Here is a 15,835-nt window from a genome sequence, read left to right on the forward strand (position 1 = left end):
GATATGACGTCATCAAAGGTATTTATCGAAAACAATAAAACAAAATATCCGGGGATATCATTCCCAGGAACTCTCATGTCAAATTTCATAAAGATCGGCCCAGTAGTTTAGTCTGAATCGCTCTACACACACACACAGACAGACAGACAGACAGACAGACAGACAGACAGACATACAGACACACACACATACACCACGACCCTCGTCTCGATTCCCCCCTCTACGTTAAAATATTTAGTCAAAACTTGACTAAATGTAAAAAGAAAACAAACAAAACAAGAAAAGATTTGCTTGGAAAGCTTGCACTCTTTTGTGTCCATAATTTATAGGACAAACAAGTCGCGTAAGGCGAAATAACAACATTTAGTCAAGCTGTCGAACTCACAGAATGAAACTGAACGCAATGCTTTTTTCGTCAGTCCACCGCTCGTTGCAAAGGCAGTGAAATCGACAAGCCAAGCAGAATAGTGCGGTAGTGGTCGCGCTGAGCAGTATAACACGCTTTTCTGTATTTCTATTCTTTTTAGCTTACTGAGTTTGTTTTTAATCCAAAGATATCATAGCTATATGTTTTGGAATCAGGAACCAACAAGGAATAATATGAAATTGTTTTTTAATCGATTTCGGAAATTTAATTTTAATCATAATTTTTATATTTTTAATTTTCAGAGCTTCTTTGTAATCCAAATATAACATATGTATATGTTTTTGGAATCAGAAAATGACAAAGAATAAGATGACGTCTGCACGCTGAGAGAGCGACTAAGAGAGAGAGAGAGAGAGAGAGAGAGAGAGAGAGTTACCGGATGGCCGTGCTGTGTTATGTCGCCACATTCTGGTTTAGCAATCTTGAGCGCTCAGGGCTTACATGTTGCAGCCGCTTGACGAGTGAAAATATATACCATTCAGTCGAAAGCAGGTGCCTGTTGAAATGGCCTTGAGTGTCCTGTAAAAGAGCTTGCAAAGCAGAGAACGGTATGACGAGATCTTACATGCAGTGGAGTTGTCCGCCCTCTGAGAACTGCGCAGTAGAATTTCCCGTAAATAGTCTGTTTACCTCATGTGAAGTCTGCATTTCCATTGGCCGGTGTCTGACATTATTATTCCCTCTCTCCCACTGAGTCTCATACAGCAAGGGACAGGCTGGCTGTAAATTCACGTGCAAATGATGTGTGTTTGGAATCTGGAACGTCAGTGGAACATCAATTGCGGGACACCGACAAACTGTCTGTAGGCCTATATATGTCTGTCTGTTTCCATGCTCGTTTTCACGTGCACTTGCAAATCATTCTCTTCAATGTAGCTGGAAGTAACCTGATTGTAGTGCTCGTAAGCTGAGAGAGAGAGAGAGAGAGAGAGAGAGAGAGAGAGAGAGAGAGAGAGAGAGAGCAAGAGAGAGAGAGAGAGAAAGAGAGAGAAAGAGAGAGAGAGAGATAAAGAGAGAGAGAGAGAGAGAGAGAGAGAGAGAGCGAGATAGAGAGAAAGAAACTTGAGAGAGAGAGAGACAGAAAGAGAGAGAGAAAAAAAGAGAGAGAGAGAGATAGAGAGAGAGAAAGAGAGATAGAGAGAGATAGAGAGACAGAAAGAGAGAGAGAGAGAGAGAGAGAGAGAGAGAGAGAGAGAGAGAGAGAGAGAGAGAGAGAGAGAGAGAGAGAGAGAGAGAGCGCGAAGGCGGGAGGAAGAGGGTGGAAACTGGAGTGGGTTGTGAGTTGGATATATTCGACGTGTTTTGTCCATGGTTTAACAAAAAGTAGATGAGCCGAGTACAAGGAAATAACCCAATCTAGTGGAACATTCTTAAATTCAGTCAAGGACAAGTAATTGACAAGTAATTTTGAAACAGTAGGATCAATCAAATCCAAATGCTAATATTTATCTCCCGGATTGCTTATTTCGAGAAAGCCTTCTGTAAATTTGAGATACCGCTTGTTTATTCCACATCGAAATGAATAGCATTAATGGTGTCAGTGTGCCAATCTTGGGACTCTAAGCTATCGTTCTGAATATGGCTATACAATTTTGTGTGAATGTCTCTGTAGTGAACCAATTTTCACCATACCATATAATATACATGCTTAGAATGGAAGCTTAATTCTTAGTCATACACTATTTTGTCTCAAAACTCTTCTTGGTCTGACTCCGGGTAAGCCGCAGACGCATAAGGACAGACACATTGTGGAGTTGAGAAATATAACGTTGTCAAACCATGCTCGAGTGTAAATGATCAGTTTTATGGCCCTATTGGTTGTCCAAAGTTCAGAAGAAGAAAAGTTCAAAACTAGGAAATACAACACACTCAAAATATGATTAAATAAACACCTATTCTATTGTAACTAAACGAAATCACTTGCAGTACAATCGGTATTCAAGGCGACGTCTTAATTTTCGCAAGTTGGAGCATTATGCAACAGTATGACAGAGATGTGCCTGGAGAACATGTTGCTTTTTTTTCCTCGTCGTAACATATAAAACAATCATTTCTTAAAACTCATCCAAAAAGCAGAACGTTTCGTATGCATGAGTAAATGCCAAGGACTACTACTAAATTTAGTAGTAGTCCTTGGTAAATGCTTAAAATGATTATAATTATGCCTCGTTCATATACCGATTTTATGTCAGATTTTTGTTGTAACAAAACGTGGCAACAAATGTAACTGGACCATTGACAGATAAACTCATACAATGCCTTCCAAGTGGGAAACTCGAGCAGCAATGTTTTCCCTGTATCTAAAGATAGTGCAAACAAGAACAAAGAACTTGTTTCACTTCACAATTCAACATACGATCTCAAAAATGAGATGATGTCTCATCGCCACTGTGAATAAGTCGTGTGTGAAAGCATCGTAGTTTCGAAACAAGTGAAGAGCCAACGCGTGCGTGTATTGTCCTTTCCCTTGAAAGTAAAAGTCCTCACCACCTCCCTCTTTTTCCACACTAGCAACTAATTTTACACCAGGCGATTTGTTTCTTAGTGTTGTCACTCCTTTGTCAACACATGGACGCTGATTCTTCTGCTAAAACGTATAATCAACAAAATGTTGTGCGTTGACTGGAAATTCGCCATACTTACTAATTTGCTGATTTCTTCGCTGTGCTCCCCAAACTGTGAGTGTTATTTAGAAACTCACTCTTAGGAGAGGTTAAAGCCTTACTTTTGCAATCAAATCAGGATGCTTGTTAACACCTTCTGGTATAACCCTCGCCCCCTCCTCTATTTTCTCTTCCTTCTTTTCTGTCAAAGTGCGTCAACTGTTTTTAAAAACAACAACATATGTTTACAAACTGAGAAGAAAGAGAAGAAGAAGGAGGAGAAGAACGTAATGTTAGTGGTGTATGATGATTTATCAGCTAGAAAGTTTTAACATAAATATAACGTTGCAGAACAGAGAAAATAAAGTTTTCTTTTCTGTTCTTTCTGTCTTATTTTTTTATTATTTTTTTTGGTTTTGTCTTGGATGCATGTCAAATCTAGGAATCATTTATCCTCGTTATGCTAAAAGGTATTCCCCAAAAAGTAAGCGTCACATTTTGAGCATAATCTGCCAAATGTAAAAAAAATATTAAGCGTAAAAGAGGGTTTTGTAGTGTGTGCATCCCACATAAAAGTTTATCTACAGGTAAATGTGGTTGTCACGAAGTGGTTTGCATGTGAATTTAATGTACGTGTTCTGCCCTATTGCACTGTCTCTACCCTTTCACACCAAACACTTCAAAAACAGACTTTGGGAGGATGCAGGCTCATTATTTCCTCAACAACATACTTCTTCACTTTAAATACATCAATACGAAACAACTTTTCAACACACAGTTCGCACAATCTTCCAGCTTTCACTCAAGGCATGTAAATACATATTATAACAATACTTTCTCAAATATAGATTAACGCACACAAGAAGGTACCAACAGACACTCACGAGTTCGTATCACGGCTCACTGCATGTCGCCAGTTCACTTACTTGTCTCGCTGAATCCTCGTAGAATAATGAATTCAGATGCCAACACACAGAGATGCTAACACACACCTTTCGCTGAAAATGCCACACACACCTTTCACTGAAGATGCCAACCCACACCTTTCACTGAAGGTGCCAACACACCTCTCACTGAAGATGCCAACACACACCTTCCAGGTTTCTCCCCGAGAAACCCTTCCGCCCGTAGCGAAAACAACCGTCGTCAGCTACGACCGGTATCGATGAAGACTCCACTCGTCTAGTCATCTGCGCCGAGGTGGTCCCTTGCTTCCACCATCGTCTCGCGCTTCTTCCGTGTAAGGACCCTCCCTTATACGCCATGGAAATCCCTCATGGAAACTCCTAAAGAATTTAACCAAGTCTTAATACAACATTCTCTAAAACCATCTCTTCTTCCAAACGTTCATGTACCACTCATACATTCTCGTTCATTCCACTTTCACATTCCGTCCACATTCAATATCCAAACTAATACTTAATCAATGAATAACACTCCCCATACAAAGCATGACCGTCTTAAACATAACATAAATGCGTAGCAATTATGTTCAAGAAATTCCCCATGAAAACCCGTGATACAATTACATCAAGAATTCTCTCAACGCTTCACACTAAGATTTGGTGCACTTTATATACACTAACCTTTACGCTCCAGCTATGTATTCCAACGTCAATAATATACAACATAGTAAATCATTTACCTTAAGAGACCCGTCTCTTGAAAGAGTACTTGTTCCCAGAACAAGTCTGACACACGCTGACAACCTCCCCGGTTGAAAATCTCAAACGCTGTGACGTTATTTACCCCTGACCAGCTACATGTCTCAAACACAGCTCATATCAAGCTAAAGCCAGTTTTGCGTGAAACACATGAAACACGTGAATTACGATCTCTAGTCTCTACGCCTTGCCTGTACAACATTTAGAGAGGTTAAAAACACGACGTGGTTTCACCTCACAAATATGCTACTCACATCTTTGGGACAGTGGTAAATGGCATTGTTTTCGAGCTCTCTTGTATGGTTGTTTTCTAAGAAAATATTTCTAGCCTTCTCTTTATTTTTCACAACAGGTCGCTTTGAGTTCCCAAAGCTGAAGGACAGCTCACGCTTGACATCAGACGGAAATCACACGATTGTTGTAGAGTTCAGAGCTCACCGATCCTGCAACGCCTCGTCAGACAATCGTGCTTACTCTGTAGGCAAAGAGGTGAACGGTGATGCAAAACAGCACTGTCTCATCCTGCCGGTAAAGGTGCAATGTGTGGGAAAATGCACGTGCCCTACAGAAGGGTCTGATCTGTACCGTCTGGAGCTTGCAGCTGAACAGGAAAACAACGGTACCTGGACATGGTTCGCCATACCATCTTCGGCGATGGAAAAACACAGCATGCAGATTCTGATAGAAGGTAACAATTATTTTACAGAAGCTGATTGCACGGTGAGAGTGAGATGATATTAAAAGGATTCAGGATGTGTGTGTGTGTGTGTGTGTGTGTGTGTGTGTGTGTGTGCGTGTGTGTGTGTGTGTGTGTGTGTGCGTGTGTGTGTATGTGTGTGCGTGTGTGTTTTGTGTGTGTGTGTGTGAGTGTATGCGTGCGTGTGTGTGTGCTTGTGTATGTGTGTGTGCGTGTGTGTTTTGTGTAATATGTGTATGTATATGTGTGTGGGTGTGTATGTGTGTTTGTGTGTGTGTGTGTGTGTGTGTGTGTGTGTGTGTGCGCACAACAAGGCGATTCTATTCGTGGACAGTTCCAGTGTTTACATGTTATATCCTTCGTTCTACGTCCTCTTCTGAAACAGACAACAAATGGTAATTTTCTTCAGGTGATTGGCATTCCACAGAACCTAAAACTGGCAGCACCCCTACAAGTGCTGATGAACGCACATCTGTTGACGACGGTAATGCCGATGACACGTTTGTCACTAATGTCAAACACCCGAATGGTAAGTTTTGTTCTTTCGCACGAAAAGAAATAAATTTCAGATCACAACCATGCATTGGAACAGCACTTTAAACTCAGATGGTCCTGATAACTTAAAACTCATATGATACTGCTACTACTATTACTACGCGGTAACACTACTTTCAGATCATTTAAAAGCTTTAAGTAAAGGTTCATAAGTTGCAAGAAAGTAATGAAGTCGTATAGAAATTAATTTAGTTGAAGCGCACAATTCTTTTGTTTTGCGTTTCAGGTCGGCAGAACGGGCGAAACGGGTTTGGGACCCATTTGGCTTACTCGATTCAGAATCGATTCCGACGGGCGCTGTGGCGTGGTGGTAAGACGTCGGCCTCCAAAGCGGAAGGTCGAGGGTTCGAATCCCGGCCGCGGCCGCCTGGTGGGTTAAGTGTGGAGATTTTTCCGATCTCCCAGGTCAACTTATGTGCAGACCTGCTAGTGGCTTATCCCCCTTCGTGTGTACACGCAAGCACAAGACCAAGTGCGCACGAAAAAGATCCTGTAATCCATGTCAGAGTTCGGTGGGTTATAGAAACACGAAAATACCCAGCATGCTTCCTCCGAAAGCGGCGTATGGCTGCCTAAATGGCGGGGTAAAAAACGGTCATACACGTAAAATTCCACTCGTGCAAAAACACGAGTGTACGTGGGAGTTTCAACCCACGAACACAGAAGAAGAAGAATCGATTCCACGTTGTTTTTCTCGAACGTGTTATTATACAATTAGGATTATTGACAGAGAAGCAAATTTTAGGGAACAAATATGTAGGTTTAGATTTAACCATTTGCTCCCTATTTGAAATGTATCTACGTGATAAACTGTTTTGCGAGTGTGTTTGGATGGATGAACCTAAACTGGTATGGGTGTGAGGAAAACGGGACCGAGTTGAAGTCGCGAATTGCTGACACGTCTGTCACCGCCGATTGATTGCATTTTGAAGGAATATGACTGGATTACGGAAAAATACACACATGTTAAGTTCTTGGATACCTTCATCGCCAATGTGGACTTACTGCAGAGCCAGGAAAAAGAGTAGACTTGCTCGCAAAACACGTGAAACAGCCGATGTTTGATAGCGAAGCCAAACCGTGCTAGGTAAGGATGCTTCTCGGTCTCGCTACGCATGTCACCAGTGACAGTGTTCTTGCTTTGAGTTTGACTAACTAACTCGAAACTGTCATTTAAAACATGAGCTAAATGTGTATTGATTGTGTGATTAGTCTATGTGACAGGGCTTCTATACTGTTCAAAAAAAGAAACGCATAGCTTGTAATATTTGGTTAATTTAGTTATATGGCTACAAGGATATCCACCAAACTGCAGAAAATGTTTATCTGGTCGTCGACCTTTCGTCCATTGCCACAAGTGAGCTCTGCACGTGACGCATGCGTTATCAGTGGCTACAATGTCAAAATTGCTCATTTGGCATGACCACTCGTCATGCTTCAGTGTAATCTCGTGAAACTCGGGGAATATTGAGCTCTCACCATGTCTTCCAAAACCCATAAAAGCGGATTGTTCGCCACAAAGAAATCAGACGACAATTCAGCGACGAAAGATGGCCCGATTGAGCAGAGAAGACCGCCAAATTGCATTGGGTCGTTTACAAGCAGGCCAAAGTCAAAGTGCAATCGCCAGGCACTTCCACGTGTCCCAGAGCACCATCAGTAGACTGTGGGTCAGGTTTCAAGCCACTGGCTCCGTTGCTGACTTGCCACGAGCGGGAAGACCAAGGGCGACAACTGCTGCTCACGACCGCTTCATACGGCTCCGCCACCTCCGGAATCGTTTCCTGTCGGCCTCATCTTCTGTCCAGGCTCTCCCCGGGCCACACCGATTATCGGACCAGACCGTGCGGAACCACCTGCATGAAGCTGGTTTGAGAGCTCGCAGACCTCACAGAGGAGCTGTCCTCACCCGCCGCCATCGCCAGAACCGAGTGCAGTGGGGCAACCAGCACCTTCGCTGGACCGTCCGGAATCACTGGAGACACGTGTGGTTCAGCGACGAGTCCTACTTCCTGCTCCAGCGACATGATGGTCGGAGGAGGGTCTACCGGAGAGTAAACGAACGTTACGCGCCCAACTGTGTGGATGAGGCACCCGTTCATGGTGGTGGAGGCGTCATGGTGTGGGGGGCGATCAATACCGCTGGAAGGAGCACCCTGGTGCACGTCCAAGGGCGCATAACTGCCCAGCGATACGTGGAGGAAATTCTGCGCCCACACGCCCTTCCTCTTCTGGCTGACCAGGATGCCATATTCCAGCAGGACAACGCTCGCCCGCACACAGCACGACTCACCACCCAGTTCCTCACCGACCACCATGTCCAGGTGCTTCCCTGGCCATCCATGTCGCCAGACATGAACCCGATAGAACACCTCTGGGATGAATTGGACAGACGTGTGCGCAGGCGAGAAGAAGCGCCGGCAAATCACCGCGATCTATTGCAGGCACTTCAGGAGGAGTGGGACACCATCCCACAGCAAGATATCCGGCATCTGATCCAGTCCATGCCCAGAAGGTGCCGGGCAGTTGTTGCTGCTCAAGGCAGTCACACCCCCTACTGACTTGACAGCCTCGGCACCCAATCGTATTGATTGACTGATTGATTTGAAGATGCAAATGAACTGTGTGTGCATTCAACTGTGTCCATACCAAATTTCAAACAAATAATCTAAATATTGGATTTTCTGTTAATTTTTTCGAAAAATAAAACAAATTTGGCAAGTAGCAACTATGCGTTTCTTTTTTTGAACAGTATATTATCTGTGCTCCCTAGCTTCTGTCAGTTCCCACACCGACACTGCCAGAGAAACTGAAGACGCACACCAAACACATTACTGACAGACTCTCAAAAGTCGTCTGCTAACGATGCAAGGGAGGGTACTCGTGTTTTTGTTTTGGTTCGCTAGCATCTGGGTATCTTGTAAGTTGAATGTTCGGTTTTTTTCGATCTGCATTGCTTTCATAATGAAAGAAACGTTTGTTTATTGCATCCCATACATCAGATCAGTTCTGAGATTCATTTTTGCGTGCAACTGATATGGTTTTCTGAGCCGTGCAATACGATTTTGGAACTTCATACAAATGTGTCACATTGTTCGGCGCGAGGTCAAAGGTCGGGAGGAAAGTAGTTCTTTGCCCAAATCGGAATCTGCACTATCATATATTTTTTGGAGTCCATGATGTATTTATTGAGCTATAAAAATACAACATATATACCCATACTGAAGTAACAGAGACAAAGAAGGGAGGTCATGGGATATATAGAGAATACTACATGGATTGCTATGTCGTACCAGATTTACACCAGGTTTTTTTTAAATATTGAACTGCGAGCGAAAGCGAGCTGTTCACTATTTGAAAAAGCAACGAGTGTAAATCTGGTACGACACAGCAAGCCATGTAGTATTCTGTTTATCCTACATTATATACTTCTGTGTCAGATCTAACTAAAAGTCACCGACAGCGCTATTGCCTTTGGATCAACCCGCTTTAGAACTTCAAACCACTTTACTCAATTTGACATTCATTCCTCCGCCATGACACACACTCTCAAACTAGGACAAAGTAGTTCGCCTTTGTTAACACTGTTAAGTTTAATATTGAACATTGATGAAATAAATTCGAACAACAAAATCATGGTCACTTCAAAATATACCAGATAAAAAGAAAAGCAGTGGCCACAGGATAAAAGAAACCAAAAGGAACAACAACAGCAAAGCATATCCTTCCGCGATAGGATGACAGTCAAGTCGGAGCCAGGCGAGTCGACAGCTTTCAGATGGTCACTTCTCGGTTTGGTGACTGCACAAATATTGGTTGATGTTGATGGTACCAACGTGCACAGGACCTGCAAACAGTGTTGTTAGCGTTTGCTGGGATGTGATTGTGGCAGTGGCAGTGGAGACGGATGGAGTTGTGTTGAAGTGGCCGATGCGGGCGAAACCAATGTGTCGTCTGCCGACACTGGCGACAGCTCCGAGACCGGTGCAGTGCCGTTTAGCATCAGACTGAAGCCACGGTGTTCCTCTTGGGAAATGCTGCTGTAATTGTTAATACTCTGGACGTTTTTGTGCCCAGATAGCTGCATTATTTTGGTCGGAGGAACGTTATTCTCGGAAAGTTTCTGCACTAGGAACTTGCGTGCAGAGTGGTTGGTGTACCTCGGGTTGATGATCCCAGCTTTTCTGCACATGTTTTTCATGGTTGCTGACAACTTGTTGACGCCGACAGGTTGGCGCTTGAACCATGGGAATTCTTCAGATGCAACTTTTGTGTTTGTTGCACAATAGAAGGGGGAACTTGTCTCGGAGTAACCTTTTGGTCGGAGAGCTGCGTATGTTTTGTAAACTGCGACAGGGCAGCGCTCATCGTTCGACGCCCAAGCTTTCGGACAGACATCACGCACAGACTTTGGATTGTCGCCCTGGCATGTTTTGGATTGTCTTTCGCAAAATTGGAGATATTCTCTGCCATTACTGTCTTCATGCAAGGACACGTCTCCCCACTGCATGTGCCTGTGAGTCACGCTGCGCAGACCAAAGTTGACTGTGTTTTGCCACCACAGAGTATTCAGGATTGCTTCTGGATCTGCGACTCCGAGCTGTTTTGTCTGTTACAGCTTGTCAACATCTTCATCTTTCAGCGGTTGAGCCCTGTTAGGTAAGTTGCCACAACCTTCCTGTTTAACTATCTTCTGCTTTGTCTTCACGACTTCTCTCAGTTGTGCAAATTCGGGGCCGTCTATAACGGATGCACAGTACTTTTTAGATTTCAACTGTCGATGGATGCTGCTGAGAAGGCCCCTCAGCGTGGATGGTTCATACTCTTTGCCATCCGGTTTTTTCAAACTCATGAAAAAGGAGCAGAGAATTTTGCATAATTCTTGTGGTTGGATGGTGCTAATGTTTCTTTTGTCCCCGTGTTTCGCCATAAACGTCGATAGGCGACGTATATCGTAAACCGTTTTTCGGAGAGTGTTCTTGTTCTTGTTTGTCTGAACGAATGAGTCTATTGGAGAAAAATCATAAATCATGGATGACTCACTTTTTTCTTCATCGACTTCGTCATTCGCGTCATCACCAAACATGTCTTCGAACAGCTCATCACTCAAAAATTCTTTCAGTGTTGACAAATCGGTTTTCGTGGCAGTTGCCATTTTGTTGCAAAAGTAGTTCTTCATGAATATGTAATTACTAATTTACATAGCTTGACCTTCCGGTTGATCCCATGTACTACTAATTTACATAGCTTGACCTTCCGGTTGACCTCATTTACATGATATACACACGTGTGATTTGAACGATTTTTATCTCACGGGTATCTCTCTCACGTATGTAGGATAAATATATATTATATCTATATACTAATTTTCAGAGAGCAGGGAATGAAAACATGTTGCAGACTATTTGTATTATTGTAATACGGAGTAGTTTTCACCCCAGATCAAGTTCCCTTTCAGCAAGTAGGACACGATTAACTTCAATTTTGTAAAACAATATTTCCTGGTATCACGTTGTTATGTAAGCGCGCTCGTGCGATGATTCGATATATATAACAATATCTAACTAACCAGTTCGTTTTCGACAAGCGGCAGAAGCAGAAGGAAGATGTTTTCTGTTACTCATTTTCTAATCTTTGCATTGATTTTCTTCAGATCTTCAATCGACGAGAGTATGAGTACATGTGAGTAACATTTATTTAGCCCAAAGTGAAAGAGTCGCAGTATGTGTGTGTGTGTGCGTGTGTGTGTGTGTGTGTGCGTGTGTGTGTGTGTGTGTGTGTGTGTGTGTGTGGGTGTGTGTGTGTGTGTGTTTGTGTGTTTTTGGGTGTATGTGTTTGTGAATGTGCGTGTTTCGGTGTTTAATATGAAGACACCATTCGTTTCACACACACTGTTACAAGTGGCTGTGTTAGTACGCTTGTGGGATGCACGTGAATTAGTTTTTATTCCCCCCTCTGCTTCTTTACCTCTGTAAACTTGTAGGGGTAGTTATTTTTCGATAATGACCCAGCAACCAAACAAATAACGACCCAGCAACAGCCTGAATCCTCGATAGTGCAATGGGTTGAGAAGTTCTGTTTCGGTACTACTTTTTGCGACTGAAAAGTTCCGAACGCTCTAACGTACGAAGTATACATCTCTGGAGCAAACAATACAAACATACCGCATTTAAATTAACAACTACAGGCCTGAACACATGAATCTTCATATAAAATCCATGAGTTCGGTTGTTTTCTGAATCTAGATTTGCCGTGCTCAAACGTTCATCACAAGCAATTTCCCGCAAGGCAAGTAACTCATACTTTGTCTAGCGACAAGAGTAGTTCCCCTTCTTTTCACTCAGTTTCTTCGACAACAGACTGCAATCCGACGGTCAGTTTTCAACAATATTTCATTTGATAAACAGATCACACGCAACCAAATGCACACATCTCATCAATTTAAACAACAACAAGAGGCGAAGCCATCAAGGCTCACGTAAGAAATCGACAAACAGTAACACAAACTCAATCACTCCGTCACACACACACACACACACACACACACACACACACACACACACACACACACACACACACACACACACACACACACACACACACACACAGAAAGAGCATAGGTGAAACTGTGCAAGAAAGCGAGACACTAGATCTAGATCTGTCTGTCTGCATGTAGCCTACTTACAAGGACACGACTGCCAACTAGTCTCGGCGCGCTCAAAATAATAATGACCGAGACTGTCAGTACTTCCTTCGCGTGACGTCTAACCCTCTTACGTCATAATGTGACGTCGATGTAATGTGACGTCTTCAAATGTTAGAGTTTCTACCACAGACATACACACGCACAGACGCACGCACGCACGCACGCACAGACAGACAAAGTTTACCATCGCATAGGCTACACTTACGTGAGCCAAAAAGCGGTTTCATACACTATTTTCCCCAGAAAACTGAACTTCATACAGTTTTTAGCGTTGGAACACTGGTGCAAAAGTTCGTCTGCTAGTCCCATTTGACGAAAGAACTTTATCCTGAGCGATACCAAAACATATACAGAACACACAATATCTGCCTTTGCCGCCACAGCAGAATAACAGCATATCTGTGTACTTGATTTTAGTCCAAAATAGGAAAACTGACAAGAAGTGTTAACAGAATGGAATGATTTGCACGGAACTATACAACCGCGCATTAATCGATCGCCTGCACAGGTTGACTGGTTGAGTGAATAGGATTCGATCAAACTTTCGCAAAAAAAAAACCTCCTCTTTTCTTTGAATAACTGAAGAAAGGAGGAATAAAGAGGTTACACACCTCGTCTCAGTGATTATAAAAAATAATGGTCTCAGTTCGCGGTCATGAAAAAGCTCGCTAAAGCTCGCATTTTTCATGATCCGCTAACTTCGACCATTATTTTTAATAATCACTGAGACTCGGCGTGTAACCTCTACATAATCGTGCTTGAATGGTTTGCGAGTGACGTATGTGAGAGCTGCGTATTAATCAGGGCAGGCGAGAACAGCGTACGTGTGGATGTGTGGCAGGGTAATATGTACTAGATTAGCTAGCTTAAAGCTGTGGTCTATTCATGACTATCCGGGGCTACGAGTTTAAAAAGATAGGGCTGGGTATCATGTACAGAATTCTGTACAGCGAACGGGGTCTGAAACCCCACCTAAACTGCGTGTATCACTATGAGAGCTTAATTCATTCAACGCTTGAATTTTGCTGTGGTAACATCCGGTTTGCTCTCTCAGGGATGAGCATACTTAATTGTCGAGAGGGATCAAGCAGAAAAAATAGACGCCTTAGAAGAGATTCGAACTCAAGACCTTGATATGTCGGGGCCGATGTCTTAACCACTAGGCCACTCCACCAGTGATGACTTAAAAGAAACAAGTCGCGTAAGGCGAAAATACAACATTTGGTCAAGTAGCTGTCGAACTCACAGAATGAAACTGAACGCAATGCAACGCAGCAAGACCGTATACTCGTAGCATCGTCAGTCCACCGCTCATGGCAAAGGCAGTGAAATTGACAAGAAGAGCGGGGTAGTAGTTGCGCTGAGAAGGATAGCACGCTTTTCTGTACCTCTCTTCGTTTTAACTTTCTGAGCGTGTTTTTAATCCAAACATATCATATCTATATGTTTTTGGAATCAGGAACCGACAAGGAATAAGATGAAAGTGTTTTTAAATTGATTTCGAAAATTTAATTTTAATAATAATTTTTATATTTTTAATTTTCAGAGCTTGTTTTTAATCCAAATATAACATATTTATATGTTTTTGGAATCAGAAAATGATGGAAAATAAGATAAACGTAAATTTGGATCGTTTTATAAAAACAATATTTTTTTTACAATTTTCAGATTTTTAATGACCAAAATCATCAATTAAATTTTAAGCCACCACGCTGAAATGCAATACCGACGTCCGGGCTTTGTCAAAGACTACTTGACCAAAATTTCAACCAATTTGTTTGAAAAATGAGAGCGTGACAGTGCCGCCTCAACTTTCACGAAAAGCCGGATATGACGTCATCAAAGACATTTATCAAAAAAATGAAAAAAACGTCTCGGGATATCATACCCAGGAACTCTCATGTCAAATTTCATAAAGATCGGTCTAGTAGTTTAGTCTGAATCGCTCTACACACACACACGCGCGCACAGACACACACACATACACCACACCCTCGTCTCGATTCCCCCCTCTACATTAAAACATTTAGTCAAAACTTGACTAAATGTAACAAGTCGCGTAAGGCGAAAATACAACATTTAGTCAAGTAGCTGTCGAACTCACAGAATGAAACTGAACGCAATGCCATTTTTCAGCAAGACCGTATACTCGTAGCATCGTCAGTCCACCGCTCATGGCAGCCAAAGGCAGTGAAATTGACAAGAAGAGCGGGGTAGTAGTTGCGCTAAGAAGGATAGCACGCTTTTCTGTACCTCTCTTTGTTTTAACTTTCTGAGCGTGTTTTTAATCCAAACATATCATATCAATATGTTTTTGGAATCAGGAACCGACAAGGAATAAGATGAAAGTGTTTTTAAATTGATTTCGACAATTTAATTTTGATAATAATTTTTATATATTTAATTTTCAGAGCTTGTTTTTAGTCCAAATATAACATATTTATATGTTTTTGGAATCAGAAAATGATGGAGAATAAGATGAACGTAAATTTGGATCGTTTTATAAATTTTTATTTTTTTTTACAATTTTCAGATTTTTAATGACCAAAGTCATTAATTAATTTTTAAGCCACCAAGCTGAAATGCAATACCGAAGTCCGGGCATTGTCGAAGATTACTTGACCAAAATTTCAACCAATTTGGTTGAAAAATGAGAGCGTGACAGTGCTGCCTCAACTTTCACGAAAAGCCGGATATGACGTCATAAAAGACATTTATCAAAAAAATGAAAAAAACGTCTGGGGATTTCATACCCAGGAACTCTCATGTCAAATTATCATAAAGATCGGTTCAGTAGTTTAGTCTGAATCGCTCTACACACACACACAGACACACACACACGCACACACACGCACGCACGCACGCACATACACCACGACACTCGTTTCGATTCCCCCTCTACGTTAAAACATTTAGTCAAAACTTGACTAAATGTAAAAATGATAACTTTATAACAGACGGGCGCTGTGGCGGGGTGGTAAGACGTCGGCCTCTTAATCGGAAGGTCGAGGGTTCAAATCCCGGCCGCGGCCGCCTGGTGGGTTAAGTGTGGAGATTTTTCCGATCTCCCAGGTCCCCTTCGTGTGTAGACGCAAGCACAAGACCAAGTGCGCACGGAAAAGATCCTGTAATTCCTGTCAGAGTTCGGTGGGTTATAGAAACACGAAAATATCCAGCATGCTT

The 15,835-nt window shown here is 42.4% G+C and overlaps 1 protein-coding gene and 1 long non-coding RNA gene across 2 annotated transcripts in view; one reads left to right on the plus strand and one right to left on the minus strand.

The window, feature by feature from the left end:
- The window catches only part of LOC138956409 (uncharacterized), a 16,559-nt gene extending 15,521 nt beyond the window's left edge, over positions 1 to 1,038 (minus strand). Inside the window, exon 1 of the long non-coding RNA XR_011452645.1 lies at positions 804 to 1,038. This is a non-coding gene — a long non-coding RNA (uncharacterized lncRNA). The remainder of the gene's footprint in view (positions 1 to 803) is intronic.
- Positions 1,039 to 2,859: 1,821 nt separating this feature from the next.
- On the plus strand, positions 2,860 to 5,920 carry LOC138956406 (uncharacterized; the record flags this gene model as incomplete). Its single annotated transcript, XM_070327771.1, is given in 3 exon segments — positions 2,860 to 3,105; positions 5,047 to 5,382; positions 5,801 to 5,920. Coding segments are annotated over 3 exon segments (526 nt in total), but the record flags the coding sequence as incomplete, so codon positions are not given.
- Between the last annotated feature and the right edge of the window lie 9,915 nt (positions 5,921 to 15,835).

This window comes from Littorina saxatilis, unplaced genomic scaffold (assembly GCF_037325665.1).
Source record: "Littorina saxatilis isolate snail1 unplaced genomic scaffold, US_GU_Lsax_2.0 scaffold_305, whole genome shotgun sequence".
In the NCBI taxonomy this organism is placed as follows: domain Eukaryota; kingdom Metazoa; phylum Mollusca; class Gastropoda; order Littorinimorpha; family Littorinidae; genus Littorina; species Littorina saxatilis.